Below are 25,956 nucleotides of genomic sequence, written 5' to 3'. Positions count from 1 at the left end.
CAAGCAGCAGGTACAGAGATTGAATCCCGTTCTGCCACTTTTGAAATTCTCGGAACCATCCTTGACCCTTGTCAAACATGTCGCCACGTCAGTCTAGCCTTGTACTTGCACCATTATGTTTCTACCTTTTCTTATTATTATCCTTTTTTTTAAATGTCTTTCTTTCTTTATTATACTCTTCTGCCATTGGAGTCTATGGCAGCCCATAGAACCGTATGGTAGAAAGTTATGAAATTTGGCACACTGATTCGGGACAGTCCCAGGACCCCTCTCACCAAGACCCATGTCCTCAGCTCCTACACTCTAGCGCCATGCACGCCACTTTTGACCCGTAAGTCAAATTTTCAAAATCAAGGTGCCATATGATTCCTTGGCTCAAGCCGAGTTAAACGAACCCTTTTACGTCTTGCATACTATATTGGATTGTCTGCCATTTTGGATTTAGTGAAAAACACTTAAAATGCTACTCCTCCTACAGATTTTCACCAATCTTCAAAACAAAATAATACACATAATCTGGAGACCAATGTCTACAAAGGATTGATTGGAATTGTTGATATTCCAATGCGTTTGCTTGTGACAGCCAATTGAATTTGGCGACAAAGCCGCCAAACAGGAAGTTAGGGCATATCGCATAGATGCTTTAATGTATCAAAAGCACATTTAGCAGACTGGTTAGGGACTCTCCCGTGACCTCTGTAACCAAGTCACATGTTGACAAGTTGAGCACTCTAGCGCCACCAACGTGTGTCAAAGTTGGAGTCACGTTTATGCTTGTAACTTTTGAACCGTTTGTTCGATTTTAATGATTCAGGGATCATTGGATTCCTTGCGTCAATCCGAGTTCAAAACATACCATGGTTTCATTATTTTTTCATTCTCTTGATTGCAGAATGCAAGTTACACTTTTGGTGTTCTGCACAATTTCACAGATTTTGGAGTGGGGAGAGACGCACTTAGGAAAAATGTCACATTTTCTAAACTGCCATCCCTCTTCCAATTTGCACAGCTTATACACATATTATATATAAAAACGTTCACATGACTCTTAGGATTTGTAAAATCCAAAAAGCTAAGCTCTCTGATGTATAATTTTTTGCCGTGCGACAGTTTGAATGATGACTCCCCCCCTCCATTGAAACCAATGGATCCACCCTCTAACTTGAAGCAGAAAATGACTGAATCAATGTTGTGTTTCTAACTCGTCACCTCTCCTACACTTTTGAAGACAGAAGGACATATTATACCTCGAAATGTGATTGTCTGGATTCTATAGAAATAAATAGTTACGCTCTGCTATATTTACTTTTCGCCATGTGTCAATTTAAATGACGACACCCCCCTCTCACTCAATCGAGAGGAAGCAACGGCTGACATGCCTTGTGGACTAGGGCAATTCTCCTTTGCAAGATCAGGCGTAGCACAGTGGATAGGGAGTCGGCCTTGCAAGCAGCAGGTACTGAGTTCGAATCTCGTTCAACCACATGTCAGATTTTCCTCCAATCTGCATGAAAAGTGATAGGCCTACACAATCTGTAGACCAATCCTAGTCTACAAAGGTTCAATATGAGTTTTGGATTTTCCAATGCGTTCGCTTGTGACAGCCAATTGCATTTGGCGACAATGCCGCTAAACAGGAGTTGTATCAGAAATGCTTTAATAGCATTTAATTCAGGGCCCTTGCACCCTCTGGCCCTTCCAGCTGACATTAATTAAGTGCTCAGGACTCAGGCTCAAGTGTGAAGGGGCGGAAAGGTGGTTTGCGCACTCAAATTGGGATTCAGCTAATGTATCAAAACCACATTTGGCACACTGGTTATAGACCCCCTGTCATCAAGTCACATGTTGACAGCTTGAGAATTAGATACCATTCATGTCGTTTTAATCTAATCTATTTTTATACACTTGCCTTTTTATATAATAGCCTTGTTCTATTAAAGCTGTAAATGGAATGCATGCATTCTGCAATCATACACACTATCTCAAACAGAAATACCATGAAAGTTATTAAAGTCGAAATTCCTTTATAAACACAGAAATAACTGTACTTAAACACGACTGTTACAACAGCAACTATATCACACATACATCAATTATACATAGCTTATAGTATAATATCTCTACCCAAGGCCTTCTACAGAAATGCACACTTTTAAAAATGGGCCTCCATAACCTTAAATGAGTAGATGGCTGCCTCTGCTGCTTAGGGGCCTTTGCAAAAGAGGCCTTTCTATGAGGCCTGTAGTGTTGTGGGTGGGCTTCGGCAAGCCCTGCAACTGGTTGATGGAGTTTGTGGCTGGTGATGGTTGATGAGCATCAGCAATAGCAATAATAATAATAATATTTTATTTGTAAATGCACTTTACATTGAACAAACAAAGTGCTACAGGACAAAACATAAAAAAGCTACAGCAGCTAATGTGAAAAAAAACTAAAACTATGACAAGACAGGCTACACAGGGCTAGAACTAACACAAACAATCTGACACAATCTAACAAAAAGCTTTCATAAAAAGGTGGGTTTTTATGCCTTTTTAAAAAGCATCCAGAATCTGTGGCTCCCTCAGATGGTCAGGGATAGCATGGGAGCGGCGGAGCAGAAGGCCCGTCTCCCATTTGGAGCTTGGTCCTCGGGGGCTGGAGGAGGTTGGCCTGTCCCACTGCTGTTGAAACTGAATGAAATTCAACAAGCCCCACTACTGGTATCTGCCACACAAGATCAATGCTTCTTTATGACCGGTAAGCTCAGAAAAATTTAAAACAGACTAATTTGGTGATCAATTCAATTCAATTCAAACAACTTTATTAGTCCCACTAGGGGAAATTTATTTAGATCAGCTTGTTGCACAAAAATCATAAAAACAAATGTTATACAAATGTTACTGTTGGCTGTGTCGTAAACACTTGGAGACAGCTGGCTGTAAGCGACAAGCAGGCAGACTGGAAAAGATGAGCTACCTGCAACAGTGGTCTCTCTAAGAACCTGTTACAGACATGCATGTACAGAACCTGTTACAGACATGTACAGGGAAGTAATAAGAACCTGTTACAGACATGTATAGGGAAGTAATAATTTACTCAGAATAATTTAAAATAAATGCATTTGTTAATCAACTAATTCACTGTCACCTGGAAACAGCCACGGCTTCTAGTTCTACTTTAACTTATCAATTACCCCCATAATAGGTCTACCTGAGGACTTCTACATAAATGCCCACTTTGAGAAATTAACTGCCCTCCACAACCCCAAGATAGTATAATTGCCTTTGTTGCAAAAGAGGCCTTTCTATGAGACCTGGGGCCTCATATAACAAACAGCGTGTAAATTCACGTGTAAAAGAGGGCGTACAACGAAAACGAGGAAAAGGCGAACTGTCGCGTACGACGAGAATATTTACACGCTTTTCGGATCTGTACACGCTGCTGCGCCGATTCCTCAAAGAAAGATTTGACGGTGTCGTAGAAGAGAGCGGACGTGCACGCGTCTCGTGTTCCGCCCTCTCCACGCCCAAATTCAACCATATATGGTAAAAACTATGACAGCGCACAACGTGGATACCCGGAAGGAACCGACATAATATAGCGTGGAGAAAAAAAGTAAAGACAATTACGTTTATGGAAAAACGCAGAAAGAAGAGAAACTTTTCGGAGACGGAGGTGCATGTGCTTGTTGGTGAGGTCCACGCGAGGAAAGAAAATCATCTTCGGAAGGTAAGCTATTTGTACGAGCCTACATTTGTCTGATTGCTCCTACAGTTTAGGTAGCCTACTGTACGTTTCGTGCATCCTGTATTTGGCGTAGGCTACACGGACATGCTGTATTATGTGGCTGTGAGGAAAGCAAACATTCCACACATTCTGTGGTAGGCTATGATTGATTTAGGACCAAAAACAGGGAACGATAACACAGATGATCACTTCATAATGTTAGACCACATTAAACATTTTCCCCTCTGGGAAATTAAGACTCTCATCTAAATCACCCGGTAAATCACACTTAAGCATTTATTTGGCTGCCAACAGAAAAACATATCAATTGAATATGGCTACACAATTAAATGTTTAATGCATAATCAAGTTAACAGACAAACTCAAAGTAAATGACTGAAATTGTTTCTCCAGACTCTGATGTGGGGTGGGACTCAGAGGAGGGGGAGTCTGCAGTGGTCCTTGACCTGACGGTCGTGCCCCCGCCGGTTGCAGCCTCCACCTCCAGCGCCACGACCTCCAGTGCCTCCACCTCCAGCGCGCCGGCCTCCACCTCCAGTGCCATCTCCAGCGCCTCCGTCTCCATCTCCACCGCCCACGCCTCCACCTCCGGCTGCCAGCGTCCCTGCCTCAAGGGTCCCTGAGGGCTGGGCTTCCTCTCAGACGCTGTGCTGGAGGCTCATGACCCTAGAGGCCCAGAGGGACATGGCAGAAGGGATTGGGGCAGTTGTGCAGCAGTTGGTGGAGGTCACCACATTACACCACCAGAGCCAACAGGACATCCTCACTGCACTTCATTCCCACACATGCTGTCACGGACCTCACACAGTCACTCACTACCACACTCACGGACCTCACACATGCACTCACAAACGCACTCACACACCTCACACAGTCACCCACCAACAGACAATAAAATGGTAACAATGTGAACATTACTTTGTCTTCATAGCTGGCGCCCTTTGGCCCCGATGGTAACCCTCATGACGGGGAGGGGGCTGAGGGCTTGGGTCCTCATTTTGTGGTAGGGTCTTGACTGGTTCTCATTCTTATCAGCTTTGAATATATATCTTGGCAAACATAACACAGGATGATGTACAAGGAGTGGACAGATACCTAGTGAAAGTACTATTGGTTGCTAGTAAAAAGACAATAATGAGCGCTTGGTATAAGGTGGAACCCCCAACCAAGGAGCAGTGGCTGGGTGTTGTGGAAGAGATTTATGTTAGGGAGAAGTTCACGCATGCATTGAGGATGCAGGAAGGAAAGTTTGAAGGGAGATGGGAAAAATGGATGGATTATAGAAGGAAGTGTGATGATACCACTAATATTGAAATTGTAATATTTGATTAAGAGAAAAAAGCTGCATGGATGGAAGTACCCATAAGCTGTTATTGTAAGTTTTTATGTTTTATTGTATTGTCGTTGTATGGATGGAAAATTCTAATAAAGATTAAAGTAAAGAAGAAAAAGAATATATCTTGGCTATGCACACACCAACAAGCCAGCCGTCACGCGCAGCGCCTGCCTCCAGTCTAGCCCCTACCCTGCTGTGCGCCAGGATGGATGAGTCATGCGTGGAGCCAGGCCACCGTGCCACTACACTTGTGATGAGCATGTCGGCGTCACATATGATTTGGGTATTTATAGTGTGCACATTTTTGCGATTCACATAGACGTATTCATTCAATGATGGTGCCCTTATGTGGGTGCAGTCGCCATCGCCGTCACCTCTTTGGAGTTCTATCTCGGCCAGTAGGCCGAGTAGCGCCGGATTCATTTAGGCTCGCATTACGCACAGGAGGACTGTCATTTATATGCTTACCAAACAGCAAACAGGTCCACATTATCACATATTAATGACAATCTAATTGGTCAATTATTGCCGTTTGATGGAGTGCCTGCATTAGGTGTGCGCATAGGTTAAGTTTGGGGAACAAATCCATATCGGACCATTAATGAGCCGGTTAGAGGACACGTCTAATCTTGCATTGCGATATATGTTTTTGCTGAATTGGGCTATTAGCCTACATGATTGTGCGTTCATGAACTTTCGCTCTTATTCTCTCCATCAAACATTGTAATTCACCGACGCACCACCTGCGTCGCCAGTTCCCCTTGTGTTCAAAAAGGGTGTAAAAAAACGTGTAAATCGGTACGACAAGTTGAGAGGTGTCCTACAAAAGCACGTAGAAAGGCGACTAAATATCCGCCCTTTTGGCTTGATAGGTCGCGCTGTGGGGGGGGGGGGGAATGGCGTACGCCTGAAATCGCGGAAAAGACCGTGTAAAAGAAGGCGTACCTCAGTGATATATGAGGCCCCTGTAGTGGTGGTGTGGATAGGCTTCGGCAAACCTGGCCACTGGTTGATAGTCCCTATGGGAGGTGATGGCTGATGAACCTGAGAAGACAAGAAATCTTTTCTTTTTTTTTTAGCATTTTGAGATTGTCTCTCATTGGAAAGTGCATTATAAATATTATGATGATTATTATAGTTATTTACCAGCAGCTTACCAGCTATGAAGAACCTGAGTAGGGGGACGAATGGTAATACACTCCACAGCATTGTAAGGTCTCCTCTACATTCAGGGAAGCTGGAGCAGGGTCGACTACCTTTGTAATAGTTAATTTCAAATCTGTAAGGTAATTAGAGGAGACATGTCCTTCTACAAAAAGTGTACATGCTTTAACATACAGTAGGTGAAGCAAACCAACATAATGAATGTTTAACAAGAATAACATCACTTGTATAATATATCATATATACAGATGTGGGAACATAAGAATGTAACTTGACCCGCGGTATTCTAACAGGCGCTTTACGGCATTCTGCACCACCGCTCGCCTGCCCATAGGGGCGCAGTAATACCACTCATTGACCCATTGCTGTAGCTCATCTCGCACATAAGATGAGCCTACCGTTCTCAAACTCCTTGTTCTCTGTCTGGTTGTAATTTAATTATTACGAACAAAGCCTATCTATTTATAGTTTCTATCTCTGTAAATGTCGCCGGGTCTATATCTGTTAACTGTCGGGACAAGTAGAAGTTTAATACATTAGGCTGACTGAGTGTTCTCATATGGAACATGGCATCAGGACGAGTAAGATGGCTAACGGAGATGACCAGAGATGTGTTTGAAATGGTTCACTCACTCCCTATTCCCTATTACCATGGATGTATTGAGTGATACTCATAGTATACTACATAGGGAATGATTTAACAGTTTTGGGACACTACATGGAATGTCATTGCGTAGGATATTCATGACGCAAACTAGCAGACGCGCCGATCACTGATGGCAGCAGGTTGAAATATCAGGTAGTATTCAGGTTCCATGTTTAGTTGAATGATAAATCCCATATAAATGGTTGGAATTCTAATGATGTGCAAGTGTGATTTTGTCAACTTTAGTGCTGTCTGCTAATAGCAGGCTGTGAAGCTGCACGATAAGACCGTGATAGCAAGTTAGCTCACGACAGCAGCTTCCATAATAGTAACGGTAGCTGTCGGTGGCTAAAAAGCAGATAGCTAACTTTACAACGATGATTCCTGTAGCTATTTTGATTTTGATGCTATTAGTTCAACTTCTGTTTCTCGGGCAGGAACGGAGACGTGCTCGCATTAGCAGCAAAGCAGCTACAGGAATGATCTTAACATTATCTAACTGCTTTAGCCACTGATAGCTACCGTCTTCTTCACTTCTCCTTTGGTAAAACATGACACCGTTGTATTGTGGTATTGTGGAGTGCTTAGGCAGAAGCAGGAAGAGAAACCCGTCATGGGACCTTACATCAGAAAAAATATGGAATGGTAGTGAACGGCGTGAGAAGCTATTGTAAGCTAGCCTGCAACGTAAACAACCACCATTCACGTGACACAGGGAACAGACGTCAGCTAGCTAGCTAACTGTATCAGCTAACAACTATGTGAACTCAAACTCCTTGTTCTCTTTCTGGTTGTAATTTTAATTATTACGAACAAAGCCTATCTATCTATATCAGGCCTATCTATCTCTGTAACTGTCGTCGGGTCTATATCGGTTAACTCATATGGAACAAGGTATCGGGACAAGTAGAGGTTAAAGACAGTAGGCTAACTAGCTAGCTAGCAGAGTGTTCTCATGTGGAACATGGCATCAGGACGAGTAAGCTAGCTAACGGGGCTGACTAGAGATGTGTTTGAAATGGTTCACTCACCCCCTATTCCCCAAGTAGTGTTAGCCATATAGTGAACTACATAGGGAATAATTGCTTCGGATATTCATGGAATGTACACACCAGTTAGCTAGCAACTACGTGGACACAGGCTGATCTACTATACGGAATTGGACCGAGGAGTGTTCTCATATGGAACTAGGCTAACAAGACCAGCAGTAGTGTTTGTGGTTTAATTTTTGTCCTTCGCTTGGCTATTCTTGTTGGGGTGAATTGACCAGCTGTTTCAAATCGCCGGACGAGATGCCTGCTTCTATGACTGGATCTACACAGCAAACAAGCATAACAGTGCGTCATGAAGACCGACGACTTGCTACATTAGGCTACCTCCTGGAATACCCCACTTAAGGTCTTTCATATTGAAATTATCTTGATGGTCTGGGGAGTTGCGAGACGTGTTAAGGGAGTGCATCAGTCGTGATCCTTGACAGTAGACTACCAGCCTGCGCTGCGCTCAGCACAAAGTTGGATGAATGGATGGACTTATTGGAATCCTGGAAAATGTTGATTGCCCTCTAAAATCATGAAAGCATAAATGTAAAAATGCAGCAACAGAAGTAGTCTAGATGAGATGGTGGTTTAAATGAATGGCAACACGTAGCCTAGAGGAAAACATCAATTGAGACTGGTGATAATGCTGATAATCTACAGTAGGGCCTACCTCTGGCTGAGTTCATGGTTACAACCATTCATCTCTTACACATGGGCCTATACAATACTTGCACAATACTTTGGACGTTAAATCCATCCATCTATCAATCAAACTAGCGAATTCAATCCAACACCTGTGGAATGGCCGGTCATGGCAAAGCACCTGCTAACGTAGGCTACCCCCCTCCCCACGATCCAGGGCTAGGAAACCGGTCCATCCAGTTTTACTGAATATAAAATAATTTGTAGGGGTGGGGGGGTTACAATAGTCTAGTCCAGGTTCACTGGCGAGTGGCGAGCTAGTCAGATATGGCGCATGCATGTGTGGACATTGTAGGCCTATAACCTAAAGAATAAAAGTAGGCTATGTCTAACATTCATTGGAGTGGTCCAGTTGGATAGGCTAGTCTAATCTAAATAAATTGAGGACCTGTATTTTCAGTGTTTGCTGGTAGCGAATGCCACAGACAGACAGGGAGGAAATCTATTCGTCTATTCGTTTCATTGTTTCATTGTTTGTGCTCTGTATGCACAATGACTCTTTCCATGTTTTTCAGTTTTACCCTTTTCATCAATAAAACATCATTTTTACAACCATGTCTCATTGATTGGGAAGCCATTTAGAGCTGCTGGTCTAGCCTACTTATTCGGACTCAGAGGATGACATAACTGTTTATTGAGAAACAATTGATAGGCAGGCTGGGCTATATAAAGAAATACCACAGTGCATGTAGTCTAGATATATTACATTATGGTTATACACTTTATGGTAGACTGCCCTCTCGCTCGCTATAAGCAGGCTACATTGTGGCTGTTTTGTTCATCGCAGAAGCCTATAGCCTAGGCTACACATTAAAAAAAATATATATATAGAAGGAATCAGAATATGTGGAAATTTAATTTGAGCCTATTTTAATAGAATTCAAATTGTGCTTAGAGGGAATTATTTTCAACGGACATTATGGCCAGAGCATCTATAGATCATGCCAACACTAGCCTAACTGATGAAGTCGTGGCCTTAAACTTTGCATGATTTGCATTTGCATTGTTTTTAATGTTACTAAAAGCAACATATGATTTGTTTGTGAAAGGCGTCATAGGCCTATAGGCCTATCACGTGTCCTAACTACACGCGACGCGAGCGAGCTTTAGCGACAAAATGCGTTCCATTGCTTTGTTTTTTATTGTTATGTCTTAACTGGATGCGAGCGACGTAGCACGAAGCAGCGCAACGTTTTAACTGCCCTTTTGACGCTCGCCCTGTTTCTATTGTCCTCCTGTCGCTCGCGTTGACAGGCGTTCGTTCTTTAACTGTCTTCAGATGGGAATATAGACAAATGACGTAACAGAACAGGAAATTTAACGGTTTCAGTTATGAAAGCAAGCATGCGATGTCGCGTTCTGTTGCTCGCGTCGCAAGCAGTTAGGACACAGTGTAAGACGCCTTTCTCATTTTTTAGAATAAAGCCTAGGCCGCACTTTAACAAGAATATAGCCTACACTTCACAAAAGGAGAAGAATAGATGAAACGGCTACAAGAACAGCATCCAAAGCAAGGATCCAAATAAAACAGTAGTCTACTGTACAGATGCAGCATAGAACGTAGATACATAATACTTATCTAATTAATAATTATCTAAGTTAATAGGCCTATGAGAACGCAACGCTTTTTACGGTAGGCTAGGCCTATGCGTCTTGTGGTTGTACTGTAGCCTAGGCTACAACTTAAGGCTTAGGCCCTATTGAATTCCTTTTATAGCCTACTAGGCTACTCAATATTATCGAATTATCTAGTTGATATATGAATAAAACAATAAGCCGTTTTAATGGCTATGGGCTACTAGTTGTAGCTATAAACGAGTAACTGCGCTCTGCTCTTACGCACGGTTGAGGCGGCAGCTCAAATACACTTTGCGCATATCCTCTGCACCTTGGCAGTGCAACTGCCACAGACAGCTATGGTGCACTTCATGCATTGGTAGACAGTTCTGTTCTTGCTGCAGCTTGTCTGGGGGTATTCTTCTGTGGACACTGCGAGGGGCGCCGCCGGTGGCTGTTTGGACGCCAGAGGGTGCAGCTCTTCAGCCAACTGGAGGATGTCGCGTCTGGGGAGGCTCTGCGTCTCTCCACCAGTCCCCAGCGAGTCCAAGCTCCCCCAATGAATAATACTTATTTATAATAGCCTACATAGCGCAAAACTGTGCATATAATAGGCTGTAGCCAGCGCGAAACTGCGCATTCCCTATAGCCGTTCATTGAAAGGCTGGCGGCCGGTATAAATAAATAAAAACATACACGGTATTTTGTCATTTGAATGATCTTGAATATATATAAATTCAAGATCATTCAAATAACAAAATATGGTGTATGTTTTTTTAATTTATAATTTAACAATAGGGGGTGCAACAGAACACAATTTTAGGGAAAGTCATTGACAGGCGGACTTCAATGTTTTATTAAAATATAGTTATGTGCAAATGAAAACCCACAATCGACCGATGGACGTCTTTGGCAGTTCTAGTGTTAAGACCTTAGCCTGATGTTGGAAATCAGATAAAGGCGTTCACAAGACCATTTCAATAATCGCATTATTACAATTATCGGTTGATCGGTGTATGGTGTGCATGTGAACGCACTCACTGTCAAACCTGCCGCTATCTATGCACAAGATAGTTAATGTCCGGATATGATTGGCAATGAGTGATCTTTACTCATGGCGACTATGTCAATTTTGTATGGATCCACACCTCCGATCAAGCTTATTTTTTCTTTGTATCGTGCTGAAGCCATATAGCCTACTGCGCTCAGACTTGGCTACATTAGCTGGTGCCCCGTCTTCAAATTTACTTCCGGGGTTTACGAGTAGCCTACCAGTTGAATGCGTTCCAGAAACAAAACGCAAAACCCCCACGTTCACCACATCTTTACTAACAAATATATTTACAATACTGTTATTTTGCGCATTTGACCAAACAGCCACCACGTCTTGACCCGACGTCAGTTATCGAGATAGATAGGTTACCGTAGGCCTGGATATAGGTGTTCGTAATAATTAAATTACATCCAGATGGAGAAAACGTGTTTGAGAACAAGGTAATAATAACAATTAAACGTTATTTGTATAGCACCTTTCATACAGATACATTCAGCTCAAAGTGCTTTACAACAGAGCATTTAAATTAAAGAATATGAAATTTAATGATGCTTCATTCGTAGACTATAGGAGAAAAACACTGAGCCCAGCCTGCTAAATCTACTCAAAGACGCCACCTGGCGGTGGTGCATCACTAAAACGAAATAACACCCGTCTGAAAAAGCCTACCTGACTGGTCTCGTCATTCTCCTCTCTCTTCCTCTTCAATAACCTAGCCTACCTGACTGGTCTCATCATTCTCCTCTCTCTTCCTCTTCAATAACCTAGCCTACCTGACTGGTCTCATCATTCTCCTCTCTCTTCCTCTTCAATAACCTAGCCTACCTGACTGGTCTCGTCATTCTCCTCTCTCTTCCTCTTCAATAACCTAGCCTACCTGACTGGTCTCGTCATTCTCCTCTCTCTTCCTCTTCAATAACCTAGCCTACCTGACTGGTCTCATCATTCTCCTCTCTCTTCCTCTTCAATAACCTAGCCTACCTGACTGGTCTCGTCATTCTCCTCTCTCTTCCTCTTCAATAACCTAGCCTACCTGACTGGTCTCATCATTCTCCTCTCTCTTCCTCTTCAATAACCTAGCCTACCTGACTGGTCTCGTCATTCTCCTCTCTCTTCCTCTTCAATAACCTAGCCTACCTGACTGGTCTCATCATTCTCCTCTCTCTTCCTCTTCAATAACCTAGCCTACCTAACTGGTCTCGTCATTCTCCTCTCTCTTCCTCTTCAATAACCTAGCCTACCTGACTGGTCTCGTCATTCTCCTCTCTCTTCCTCTTCAATAACCTAGCCTACCTGACTGGTCTCATCATTCTCCTCTCTCTTCCTCTTCAATAACCTAGCCTACCTGACTGGTCTCGTCATTCTCCTCTCTCTTCCTCTTCAATAACCTAGCCTACCTGACTGGTCTCATCATTCTCCTCTCTCTTCCTCTTCAATAACCTAGCCTACCTGACTGGTCTCGTCATTCTCTTCTCTCTTCCTCTTCAATAACCTAGCCTACCTGACTGGTCTCATCATTCTCCTCTCTCTTCCTCTTCAATAACCTAGCCTACCTGACTGGTCTCATCATTCTCCTCTCTCTTCCTCTTCAATAACCTAGCCTACCTGACTGGTCTCATCATTATCCTCACTCTTCCTCTTCAATAACCTAGCCTACCTGACTGGTCTCATCATTCTCCTCTCTCTTCCTCTTCAATAACCTAGCCTACCTGACTGGTCTCATCATTCTCCTCTCTCTTCCTCTTCAATAACCTAGCCTACCTGACTGGTCTCATCATTCTCCTCTCTCTTCCTCTTCAATAACCTAGCCTACCTGACTGGTCTCATCATTCTCCTCTCTCTTCCTCTTCAATAACCTAGCCTACCTGACTGGTCTCATCATTCTCCTCTCTCTTCCTCTTCAATAACCTAGCCTACCTGACTGGTCTCATCATTCTCCTCTCTTCCTCTTCAATAACCTAGCCTACCTGACTGGTCTCATCATTCTCCTCTCTCTTCCTCTTCAATAACCTAGCCTACCTGACTGGTCTCATCATTCTCCTCTCTCTTCCTCTTCAATAACCTAGCCTACCTGACTGGTCTCATCATTATCCTCACTCTTCCTCTTCAATAACCTAGCCTACCTGACTGGTCTCATCATTCTCCTCTCTCTTCCTCTTCAATAACCTAGCCTACCTGACTGGTCTCATCATTCTCCTCTCTCTTCCTCTTCAATAACCTAGCCTACCTGACTGGTCTCGTCATTCTCCCCTCTCTTCCTCTTCAATAACCTAGCCTACCTGACTGGTCTCGTCATTCTCCTCTCTCTTCCTCTTCAAAAATCGTCGTATGCCCATCTGGAAAATTGTATTGATATATTAGGTTATAGGATCCGCTAGTTGTCATCAGGGAATTATAAAACCAAAGGCTTTACCAACGTGCTTGAGATGGGCAGGAGCTGTCGGCACGTCTAACTGTAGCTATAACGGCACTTAGATTACTAACATAAATGTATTTTAGACAGTAGGCTAGGCATTTTGTGGAGTAGGCCTAGGTGCCAGCTAGCACCAGTGTTTGGCCCAATTCGCCTTATTCACCTCAGCTGCCATATTGGTCAGTCTGACGTAATGAGGGGTGCGGATGGGGAAGTGCCCGTTGCCATCAACGCTGTAAAAACATCATTTCAAGAACCAAAATAGTCAAAATAACAGGCTGAATACACTACCGGGGTTACAAACTCATCATTACCAGACTACGATTGTTTTTCACTGCCGTTGTTTTCGCGTTTGGAAATACATCGGAGTGAATGCAGCTGACGGCTAACTATGGCTCATACCACAAGTCTGGTAATGATGAGTTTGTAACCCCGATAGTGTATAGAGCCTGTTATTTTGACTATTTCGGTTCTTGAAGTGGTGTTTTTACAGCGAACTTTTAACATTGAAGTCAACGGGCACTTCCGCATCCGCACCCCAGACTGACCAATATGGCTGCCAGGTGAATAAGGCGCATTCAAACACTGGTTAACACTATGGTAATATTTGAGCGTCAAAAGCCTACCTATCTTTCATTGCAACCTCATGCCGCTCACTGAAGAAAAAATCCCTTCACGCGCCGAGTCTTCCGATCACCTCAGAAAGGAGCAGCATGGAGCGGCACAGAGCGCGCGGCCTATAGGCTCTTTATTGAAAATAAATAGTCCTAATGTGGGCGCGACAGTGGTTTTGAAAGCGCATTTAGGCAGAAATATTTAGAAAGTTTTATTTATATATAGCCTAATTTGTATTATTGTTTTTTGTATCAAATGTTTGGTGTGGCAGCAAGGATCTTGCCGTGGTGTTGCGGGTGATTACTGTTTTTTTGCTTCCCTCTGGAATATGTAGGGGTGGGTCGTATGCCCACCTCCCCTCTCTGTAAGGCGCCGTAGGAGGGCCCCGAGTCAATCAATCAATCAAAGCTTTATTTGTATAGCGCATTTCATACCCAGAGGCAACACATGAAGCCCCGGTCCCCAGTGGGCAGCTGCGCCAGAACACAAAGCATTAGACCTCTACACCACATTGGACCCCACTTGTTGGCACATTTATCAATTGTGTAAAACTCAAAGAATTACACAGTTCTTTGAAAGAGTCTAGAGCCGGTGTGTGAGCCAGTCCCAGTTCAAAGCCTGGATTACAGTAATGTGTATTTGCATGGCTACGTATAAGAACCGCTAAAACGATCTGTGATTACACTGGCTTTTTGGGCAAAAACACCACAATGCAGCTCCAGATTTCTAAACTGAATCCTCACCTCGGGAGTATTCTACAGCCTCCGGATTCTCGTTGTCCCTGGGGTAGTGTATTGCTGGGTGCAAATGGAGGAAAATGTGCTTTTTTCATAGTGAGGCAAGAGCCTTTTGACAAGTTCACTTTATCTGTAAGCAATTCAAAGTATCTGGCTTTGGATCTGTCTCCAAACAGGATTACAGAGCTTTTACATCTAGACCTCCCTTCCTTTATCCACTCGATCTGCTCTGAAAGTGTGAACCCATCAGCTGAGACAGTAATGCTTATGAACCATGGTGCTGATGGGACACAGTTGATAACTCACTCATAGCCAGATAATGCTACAAAAGAGGAATGTTTTATTCAAGAAGTTCATGTTTTGCTTTCCAAAACATTGCTGTTTTCACTGCAGCACCAGTGCACAAAACCTAAATCTCACATGAACTCATCGAAAGTTAGTCAAATCTGTTCACAGTAGTCAAAGATGTTCAAAGTACGCTCAAAGTATAATTTGCCTAAACCAATCCAACAGGCACTAATATTCCAGTGCTAAGTAATTAATTAATTCATTTTCATTCATTCATTAGGAGTTAGTACATGCTAACAGTATGTGATTAACAGTGGTTAATACAACTCCCATTGGACCAGAACTGGTAAACAGCATATCATTGAATGCAGTGCACATTGCACAATGTAACATTCTGTTCAGAGGAATGACAGTTATTATGCAACATCCTTGCTCAGTTCCAAATCATCTCACTATAGAAGTTTAACATGTACTCTTCTCAAGGCACATTCATGTATCCGTTTTATCTTTAATCAACAAACCGCAAATACAGTGTGGTCTGACCAATGATTAATTGCACAATGAATACAACATCCCTTTTAATAATTTGGTCTCTGTGAATCATGGAAAAACAACCTGATGGTCATATGACTGAAACATGTTTAATAAATGGATTGACTGCAGGTGAAGAAGACTGCAGGAAACTCTGCTAAAGTTGACCCTGGTACTCTCCCACACACCTGTCACACTACTGATGTGTAAATTCTACTCTGTAATGTTCCTGTCAATCTATAATCTGGTAGCAGTGGGATTTTATATCAAGGTTATTCATGCTGCAACAATAAAAAAAAAAATCATTCAGAATCCTATTAATAAAACTAATGATTCAGGATATAAAAGTGTGACTGATAATATTTTTTACAGACATGATAAACATTTCTCACACTGGGAACACCTTAGGTAAACGGGTAGATACCACCAACAATAGATCTGAAGGTAAGGTTTCTCCAGCTGATAGTACATATATGAAATTAAGTTAATATCCTGTAAAAAATAAAATAATTTCAAAATGGGGCATCTGGTCAAATGTGGTCACGACTGTCACATTAAAAAATGCTTTTGTGCTTGGCCCTGCTCACCCAGTGGAAGAACAATAGATTATTTACCTGGTGTGCATGAGCTCAACATTCACACTAACACTTCTACTGTTATTGACCTAGGCTTTCCTCATCATTGACCTCTACTGTTCCTCTCTAACCTCTGGGAGGATAAAAGGGTAAACTAACAAACGGAAATAGAAAATACCTCCATAAATGAGCAACAGTAAAAAATATGTGGCCGTATGTCCATGCCGGTGCTGAGCGTCGTTATGCCCTAGCGTTTTGTCCGGCGCAAACTGAATATTTCTCGCCTCCACTGAGTTCAGCAATTTTGTGGGCCGCAATGAAGGCGTTGGCGCCACATTGGGTGGGCCAGCGCAATAGGGGGTGTGATAATTGACATGAAAACAGTCAACGCTATGCAAGTTTGGTATCAAATAATGAGTTTGAGTAAAGACCCATCCAGACCAACTCAACGCAAACGCTGTTGCTCTGCGCAATTTGGTGTCTTCATTAATGCGCACTGCACATATGAACATAGGGGTTATATATCTGAAATCACCAGAAAAAGTTTTATTCTTTCCATTTGCACTACAGAAAATGGAGTAGGCCAAAGGCAATAGCGCATATACGTACTGTATCATTCATTCACTCAAACTTTATTTCAGACTTCCAGATAAAAGACAGGATACACAATGAATTACATACATCATCAGGACATTCTATTCTTGGCGCGCACTGGTATTTAAAGGGATGGAAAACAGGTGTTGTGATTGGCCATTTTGAAACCAAACCCCCACCTCATCCACGTATTTTATTGTGTAACCTCTTTTACAACTGTGCTGCATGTGTGCCATCAAGGTGCGCCATCGTCCTCGGTCATGAAATTACCGAAATTGCATTGGCCGCACCTTAAAGCGCTACCGTCCTCACTTTTGCAACCACATTACCGACAGTGTTGGATTCACCAAAATTGGCCTTAACAAATAAAAAATGCAAAAATAAAATGAGAACATTATTCTTTGCTTTGTACAGAGCCTTAAAAGTGAATGAATACAGTACATTCATCATCACTGGTGGTGACAAAAATGGTGCTGGCACCAAGATCCTGAGATGTTACCATTAAGATCTTAACATGAAAAATACACACTTTGTTTGATCAAGCGCTCGGACCTTAAATAAATAATCCCCTGCTGTGCAGAGAGCATCTACATCTATTCTAGAGAGCCCTACCCTGTGTACTGCTGCAAAGAGAGTCAGTAAAGCTGTGACAAGACATTTTACTGGGAGAAGATCCAACAGCCCCAGGGCCACCCCCGCACCCATATTCAGGAGGAGAAGAACCAGCAGATCCACAGCCCCAGGGCCAGGGCTGCCCCCGCACCCACGTTCAGGAGGAGAAGAACCAGCAGATCCACAGCCCCAGGGCCAGGGCTGCCCCCGCACCCACGTTCAGGAGGACGGGTCTCCAGTAGAGCCACTGTTCTCTCTGCCTCTCTGAGTCACTCAGTCTCTGTTTCATCATCTGCACCTTCTGCGCTGTGATGGCGAGCCGCTCCTCCCGCCTCCTTCTGGAGCTGAGAGAAGCACAGAGGCAGTGATCAGAGCTGTTAGTTCCAAATAAGACAACTGTACTTAGTAAACTCAGTTTATTTATGCTCTCAGCAGCATCGTGGCCACAGCCAACAGAACACCTCAAACCCCCGACACCCGCGCACAGCGCGCCTTCCGCATTCCTCCAGTTTACCGTAAAGACTGCAGAAGAAACTCACAAAACTGTATTAGGGCTATCGTATTAACTGTACTATAAGCACCCACCAAAGTTAACTTAACAATCTCGTCTCTTTTTTTTAAACAAAAAAACAAGGATAATTCAGGAAAACAAAAAACATATTTATAAACAGTCATTCAGTTAACAAGCTTCCACTGTCCATTCTTCAGTGCCTCAAGCAATACCAGGGAAGATGCTCCCTTTTTGGTCAGACAGTCTGCCAGCTGTTCCTTTGTAGTTGACCACAGAATACGTTGGATCCTTTTGCTCTGGATAAGTTCTTTAATTCCACTTATTTCTAGTCTGTCGTTTCTCAGTCACTGACTTGGTGGACTTGATGGCATCCACAAGGGAGTAGTTGTCTGTTACACATATCACAGGTAGGGTGCGCTGTTTGACCGTTCCTGTGGTAAGTTCAGAATAGAGGGAGGACAGAAATATGGCATTATCAATACCATCAGCCAGAGCAAGTGTCTCTCCTGCCAGCATGCTACGAACCACTCTTCTGATCCTTTTTGATTGCCAGCAGCTTGGCGAGAATTGTCCTTCCTCGCCCATCAACCATTACTTTAGCTGTGTGAGAAGCACATGTTACATTATCCACAAAGCTGATTGTCTGACCTGTTTTCAGCCCTAGGGAGGCTCCTACCCTTATGCCTGTCTGGTGATTATCCTTATGATTGATACCCTGACAGTTATCTATATCATGGTCTGCTATACCCCCAGCCTCACCGTCATTGTTCATGTCACCACCTATATCACCATTAGTAACATGCATATTCCCACTGTCATTGTTCATATCAACATACATATCACCATCAGTAACAGGTACATTCATATCACTATCAGTAACAGATACATTCATATTGCCCTGTGTCATTTTCCCCAGGTTGCTCCAGACCCTCACTATCACCTACTTTCCCCTGATCCACCTTCCGCAGCCTAGAATGATGAACCCTGACAGAGGTCCCACCATGGTGTACAAAGATCACCACCCCATCTTGCCCTATCACAACTCCAGGGCCTTTCCATTCAACACAGTCTGTCCTTTTGTAGAACACTTTGTCCCCAGTTTCATACTTCTCATCTGTTGGACGAAGCTGCTTTCGAAGGGCTCTTCTGATTCTCTCTGAGCATTCTGCCTCTGTGAAAGCTTTCCTTGCTGCGTGTAATGCTGTTATGTGCTGTCCCACCCATGCGCTCATGGTAGTTCCCTCCAAAGCAGGTGGCTGATCGACTAACACAGAGGGAAGGTTTGGGTTCTGTCCAAACACCAGCTGATGTGGACTAAAGCCATGCACGTTCTGCATTGTGTTCTTCGCCATGAGTGCCCAATCCAGAGCCCTCCTCCAGTCAAGTCCTTTCTCAAGTTTTACCTTCAGTATCACCTCTGTAAGTGTTTGGTTGTGGCGTTCCAGCAAGCCATTTCTCCATGGACTGTAGCCAGCGGTCGTTTTGATCTCGATATTGAAGTTCTCTGCCATGTCTCTTACTTCCTCATTGTTGAACTCTCCGCCATTGTCACTGAAGAGACGCTCTGGTGGACCATGGACACTGATCCAGGAATGTACGAAGGATTTCACTATCACACTTGGTTTCTTTGAGGTCACAATGCTACCCGCACTAAAGCGAGTAAAGTGGTCCATGATGTGTAGATACCACACATTAGGTTCTAGCTCATGTAGATCTTCTACCACAGTCTCATTGTATCTGGAGGCCATGGGAAGACCAACAGCAGGATTGGGCTTAGCCTTGCTGTACTTAAGACATATCTCACATTTTCCTACTATTTCCTCTGGAATAGCAGTGCACTCATCATCTGTATTTCCAGCATTTGTCAGCAGCTTCTTTAGTTGATCAACGGATGCATGTCCAAATTGCTTTGAAGTTTAAGTAAAGCTTTGTGTTTTTGTTCCTTTGTCATCTTCTCTGTGATGGCCAGAACCATTCTCATATGTATCACTTGGGGACTCTTTATCCAGTATGTTTAGACAGTAGTGTCCTGATAAGGTCAACTCCAGAGCTATTGGTTGCCGAAACATTATCGCTGTATCGTTCTCCAAGTTCAACACAGCTCCTGCTCTCTTAAGCGACATTTTACTTAGCAGTAAAGGGATGTCAGATGGGACTACTTCTGTTTCAATACAACATTTTGTTTCTCCTTTCTTGGCTGGTATTTTGACCTTTTTTGTAGAATGTACAACTCGCCCATCCCCAAACTTGAAAGGCTTGTTACTATGTGTGTTAATTACTTTTTTACTTCGCTCTCATTTAGTCCCCCTACATAGTTATCCAGCCATTTTTCAACACATAACAGTCCTTGTGCATGCCGTATCAATGACAGCCGATCCCAGTGCCTCAACCATGAATATTTCCGCATCCGATTCCTTAGAAAACAGTGTTATATTACACTCATCAGGTTCTCCCGTGCATTCATTTTGTTCTATCATCTTTACAAGTTCTTTCTTATGTGGGCAATCTTTCACCCAGTGGAATGTGCTTTGACAAATTCCACACTTCGTTCGTCTTCCATACTTATCAAGTGGATTTGTGCCTGCGAGTGGTCCTCTAGCTTGCCCACCTTGGGCTCATGGCTGCTCTATTCTTTGATCTGTGTAGTATGCTGCATCCTGATTCACTTTAATGACTCCCGCCTTTTGCTCATGCTTGTCTCCAAATATGCGTTTTAGTGCTGACTTCATATCAACAAAAGTATGCCTACCACATGCGGTCAATGCCAGTTGCTTGTCTTTCACGTCGAGACCTGCTGTATCCAGTAGTTTAAATGCTAAAACGGCATCGGGTAGAACCATATCGAATTTACACATCCTGTTATATTTCTGTTCAAAATCAACAATATAGTCCACCATCGAGACGGCATTCTCCCGCGATATCCGATCGAACTCAGAATAGGCTTCGTAAGCCCCGTCCTTCTCTTCTCTCAAAAACACATTGTCAAGTTCCCGAATCAAAGTGGTCATTCCATCATCCTTATTTAGATCATTCGCAGGTATTCCTAAAGCAATATCCCTCGCCCTACCCTTCAACGATAGGGCTACAGCCAACGCTCGTTTCTTCTTGCACAAGTCCGTCACCAGTCTCCATATTTCCACTTCATTTTTCCAACTTTCAAAAGACTTCTTCTCATCAAACTCAGGAGGCAGTCTGTAGTTATTACCATTAGAGGCAGCCATCCTCTGCTACCATTGTTAGTTCCAAATAAGACAACTGTACTTAGTAAACTCAGTTTATTTATGCTCTCAGCAGCATCTTGGCCACAGCCAACAGAACACCTAAAACCCCCGACACCCGCGCACAGCGCGCCTTCCGCATTCCTCCAGTTTACCGTAAAGACTGCATTAGAAGAAACTCACAAAACTGTATTAGGGCTATCGTATTAACTGTACTATAAGCACCCACCAAAGTTAACTTAACAAGCGGAGCGCTCCACTGAGTCCTTCAAGAGGACTCAGACACTGTTACAATGATAACATATATGTAGACTTTTTCACACTATGCTTTATTTTAGCAACAAGGCAATTCAAGGTGCTTTAATGATACATTAAAAGCATCAAGACAGAGTGCAAGAAACACATTATAAAAGGTCATATAAAACAAATGCAAAAAAACAACACATTATAAAAGGACATTTAAAACAAAAAGAGGGAAAAATAAAAAACAAGAATAAAACAGTGCAGTGTACGAATGAAGTACTTGATTTAATAAAAAGCAGCGGCAAAAAGAAAAGTCTTCAGTCTTGATTTAAAAGAACTGAGAGTTGCAGCAGACCTGCAGTTTTCTGGACATTTGTTCCAGACAATACTGTGTGTACCATTATTCAACCAAACATTAAAATGGGCAGCAGGACGTGGGGTCTAAGCAATTTTGACCGTGGGATGATTTTTGGTCCCAGCATCTCAGAAACAGCTGTCCTCCTGGGATTTGCACATGCTACAGTCTTGAGCTCACAGAGAATAGTGCCATAAATAAACAACATCCAGAGAGTTTTCAATGTTGGTCTCATCTGACCAGAGCACCTACTTTCAGTCATCATTTAAATTACATTTGGCAAACTCCAAGTTCTTACTTCTGTGTCTTGTGGTCAGAAAAATCTTGTGGCAACCCTTCCAAAGAGCGTGTGGTTGTACAGGTGCATCTGATGGTGCTTTTTGAAACCTGGTGACCCCAAGATGCCACTAAGGCCTGCAATTCTTTCACAGTGATTCTTGGGGATTTGGTTGCTTCTCTCACCATCCTCCTCAGTATCCTGGGGGGCAACATGCAGTTGCATCCTTAACCCATGAGGTTTTCAACAGTTCCATATATTTTGAATTTTTAGCTGCGACCAGCAGCTCTATAGCTCTGTTGGTCGGTCGGTCAGTCCACAAAGTTTTTCCTGGTTAACTCAAAAAGTCCTTGACCAAAAATGTTCCAAAAGTCCAAAATCAAAGATTTCGTTAACAAGTGATTAACAGCAGCAGCTTTGGAGATATTTGGGCTGTATAAAAAAACGCAGTATGAGGAGATCCTGTGAGAAAACCTGCGCAATTGGAATGGATGTTGGACGCTGTGGACATGATGCTATTCAACTAGAGATCAAGCTACGTTACATCCAACAGGTTCTGTATTTATTAGGGGTGTAACAATACACTAATCACGCGATAAGATACGATACACAATATTGGGTTGACGATAACAATAAGATACGATACACTAAGGGCAGGTGTAAAGCGCTGCAGTAGTGCTGCTGTTCACACCAATAGTGCATTTCTCCACATTTCTACTCCAATACACTTTGTGAATTTAGAGTTGAACTGTTGTAATATCATGGATAGGCCTAGACAAAAGACGTGTTTGTTACCAACGTTGTGTAGCCAGCGTTCACTGATATACAATAAACATATCACAATATTGTTTTCACCTTGACGATACGTACGTATACGTATTGTGACGTTTCTGTATTGCGATATATTGTGGCACGATATATTGTTACACCCCTAGTATTTATACCCTCTTCTGCTGTGGTTAGTCACTATTTCAACTTCTAATTTGAATTAACCCGCCACTCTTTAACATTTAGCTTGTAGCATCCAAGTTTGTACTTATATCTATGCCAAGCTAACCAGTTAGAATAGACTTAAAAGATAGGCTGTTGCGATCGGCCAATTCGACGACCACCACGAGTCATTTGGAGTGAAGATCGGCCAATTTAAATCGGTGGCAGATCGATGGAAGCATCCCTAGCTCTGTGCACACCAAAATTGAATATGTTCTAAATTGGCCCATTCTACACCCCACCACCGAGTTTCATGAAAAACAGTGTGGTAGTTTTTGTGTAATCCTAGTCCAAAAAATGAATGGAGGTGAATAGCCGTCCGGGCTGTATTTGGGCAGCCCATTATTCGCACTTTGAGATTTTACTTAGCACTTTTAGATTTTACTGAAATGTAAAGTACATTCCAAATAAAATTGATGAATATTATTATGATTCACTGAGGCGGAGGTAAAAATGACTGTAGGTGGTGGCGCCCCGCTCTGGTCACAGCTGGACAGAAAATGACTGGAGGTGAATGGGTGGCTTTATTTGACCTGACCCGTGATTCGGATCCGCTCCTAAATTTAAGAACTTGTAAATTGGCCCATGCTACACCCCTCCACTGAGAAATCGGTCAGGTTTTTCTGTAATCCTGGCTCAAAAAATGAATGGAGGTGAATGGCCGGCCGTGTTTGAGCTACTTGTGGACCAGGACTGTGCTTTGGATCTGCTCAAAAATTTTACTTAGTTTAATTCCTAAATTGGACCATGCTCCACCCCTGTCTTTGAAATCGAGAGTTGAACATGTTTTTGAATGATTTTTCAAGATGCCCATCCACATCCATTGTATGATCAAAACGGTGGTAGAGCAATTATCAGACTTTCTCAAAAGTGCTAGTTTTGTCAACGTTTTGATCTGAACCATTGTATATGATCATAAGTAACCTTAAAACAGGGCTAAACATGCATTTCCCCTTTACTACTCCTTTAACAGTTAAGAAATCCAATCCAAGATGGCAGATTTTTTTTTTTTTTAAAGGATACAATTTTCAAGTGCAACTTTTTACAACAATAATCTAGGAATTGACTGGGCATGGGCAGCCTACTACCATGTTGTACCATGTCAAACATTTGCAGATAGAAAAAAACGAACAAACAAGGAAATGGCAGGCATTTCAAATTTGACCATTGTGGACCAACTGGATTCCGTCACCATCGCACGTGTATTCTTGGGTATTCTCTCCACCAAGGGTGATAAGGACAAGTCTTTTTGTTAAATATTGTGTTATTTGTGGCGTTATAAAGTTATCACTTTATGCTAATAATTTGACCATTTTCACAATAAATTCATCAATCCTGCGATTCTTTTTAGCTGCGACTATAAGCTCTATAAATCGCTCTGTTGGCCCACAAAAATTGGGTCAGGTATGCCCATGCGCGTATTTGGTCGCAGCTATTGCAAATTCGTACTGAACAATAATTGCCCTGAGCGTGGTGAGGTATATTCAATCATTTGTGGGTGTTCTTGTAGTCATAACCAGATTTATGAAGGTCTGTGACCCTCTATCTCTTTTGAACTGCCAGTTCTTTTGTTTTCTTCATAGTGTTGGATGATAAAGGGATATTGCAAAAGTGTAACCTCATTTTTATACCATAGAGAAACAGTAGGTGATGTAATGGCTCAATATAATTCCTTATGAATTAGATTGGAAGGGTGCCAATAATTGTGAAACCTTTATTTGGATTTTTAATTAAATCAGTAAATGGTTTTGGAACATTAATATAGTACAGTATTTATCACATGCTGGTATTTGGAGTTTTTCTATAATAATATTGTTTATAATTTTTTTTAAATATTGTTTGTGCATTGCATTGTCAGGGGTTCCAGTAATTTTGGAGCCCATTGTATATACACAATGTTTTAAAGTAATTATTGCAGGGTAGCACGTTTTCCACTCCTGATATCTGTACTTACGTTGTCCCCTCTGCCGTGGCTTGCTCCAGACCGGGAGGGTTGGTCTCCTCTGCTGTGGGCCCTGAGGGGGCCTGGGGCTGGCCGTCCGGCTTCTTTAAGGGCCATCTGGGACACAGCGGAGCGGAGGAGGACTCACACATCGTCTCTCTGTCTTCCCTGGACAACTGACTCTGCACCAGGAGAGAGTGTTGAACAGCTCCTCAAATACAGTACATGGGCCATTTCTTGGGAATTTCAGATGGAGATCTCCCTGTTTAATCTTTGGTGGGACACAGTGCCCACAAAAGCTGTGCAGTATAAATAGTAGTAGTAATTTTATCATCCCCATCATGCTAGGATCATGTGACATTTACCTGGACGGAGCGGTCTCCCATGATGCGCTTGGCGCCCTGGATGACGGCCATGTAAGAGAAGCGCAGCTGGTCGGGTGTTTGGATCAGGCCCATGCGGTACTCCCTCATGTCCAGCAGAACCTTCTGGATGTCCACCGCCGACGGGGCTCTCCTCTTGTCCATCTGCTCACACAGACAGGGCATTCTGATAATCAGCAAATAAAGACAACAGGCAAGTTGACAAACACCCATTCTACTAGGGGTATAAGAAAATAGAATATATTGTGCCACGAAATATCGCAATATAAAAACATGACAATATGCATTGTTGAGATGAAAAACTATCTTGCGATAAAATGTGATTATTTGTGACTTTGGGTACCCGGGAAAGTGCTATACATATTGGATGTATTCTTTTTATAGGACTGGCTGCAAATGAGCCACTAATACCTATTAACTCACACACTCGCATTGAAAAAGACA

At 42.8% G+C, this 25,956-nt stretch overlaps 1 protein-coding gene across 1 annotated transcript in view; it reads right to left on the bottom strand.

Annotated features, from left to right (window-relative positions):
• Window positions 1–16,676: 16,676 nt before the first annotated feature.
• ptpn2a (protein tyrosine phosphatase non-receptor type 2a) overlaps window positions 16,677–25,956 on the bottom strand; it is a 45,577-nt gene continuing 36,297 nt past the window's right edge. Inside the window, exons 7-9 of the mRNA XM_084459266.1 lie at window positions 25,495–25,656; window positions 25,142–25,311; window positions 16,677–17,937 (exon numbers count right to left, since the gene is read on the bottom strand). Coding sequence (XP_084315392.1) covers window positions 17,751–17,937; window positions 25,142–25,311; window positions 25,495–25,656 — 519 coding nt within the window. The 3' untranslated portion in view covers window positions 16,677–17,750. The remainder of the gene's footprint in view (window positions 17,938–25,141; window positions 25,312–25,494; window positions 25,657–25,956) is intronic.

Source organism: Borostomias antarcticus, assembly GCF_949987555.1.
Source record: "Borostomias antarcticus genome assembly, chromosome: 27".
Classification (NCBI taxonomy): Eukaryota; Metazoa; Chordata; class Actinopteri; order Stomiiformes; family Stomiidae; genus Borostomias; species Borostomias antarcticus.
This window is presented reverse-complemented; position numbering and strand designations above follow the sequence as displayed.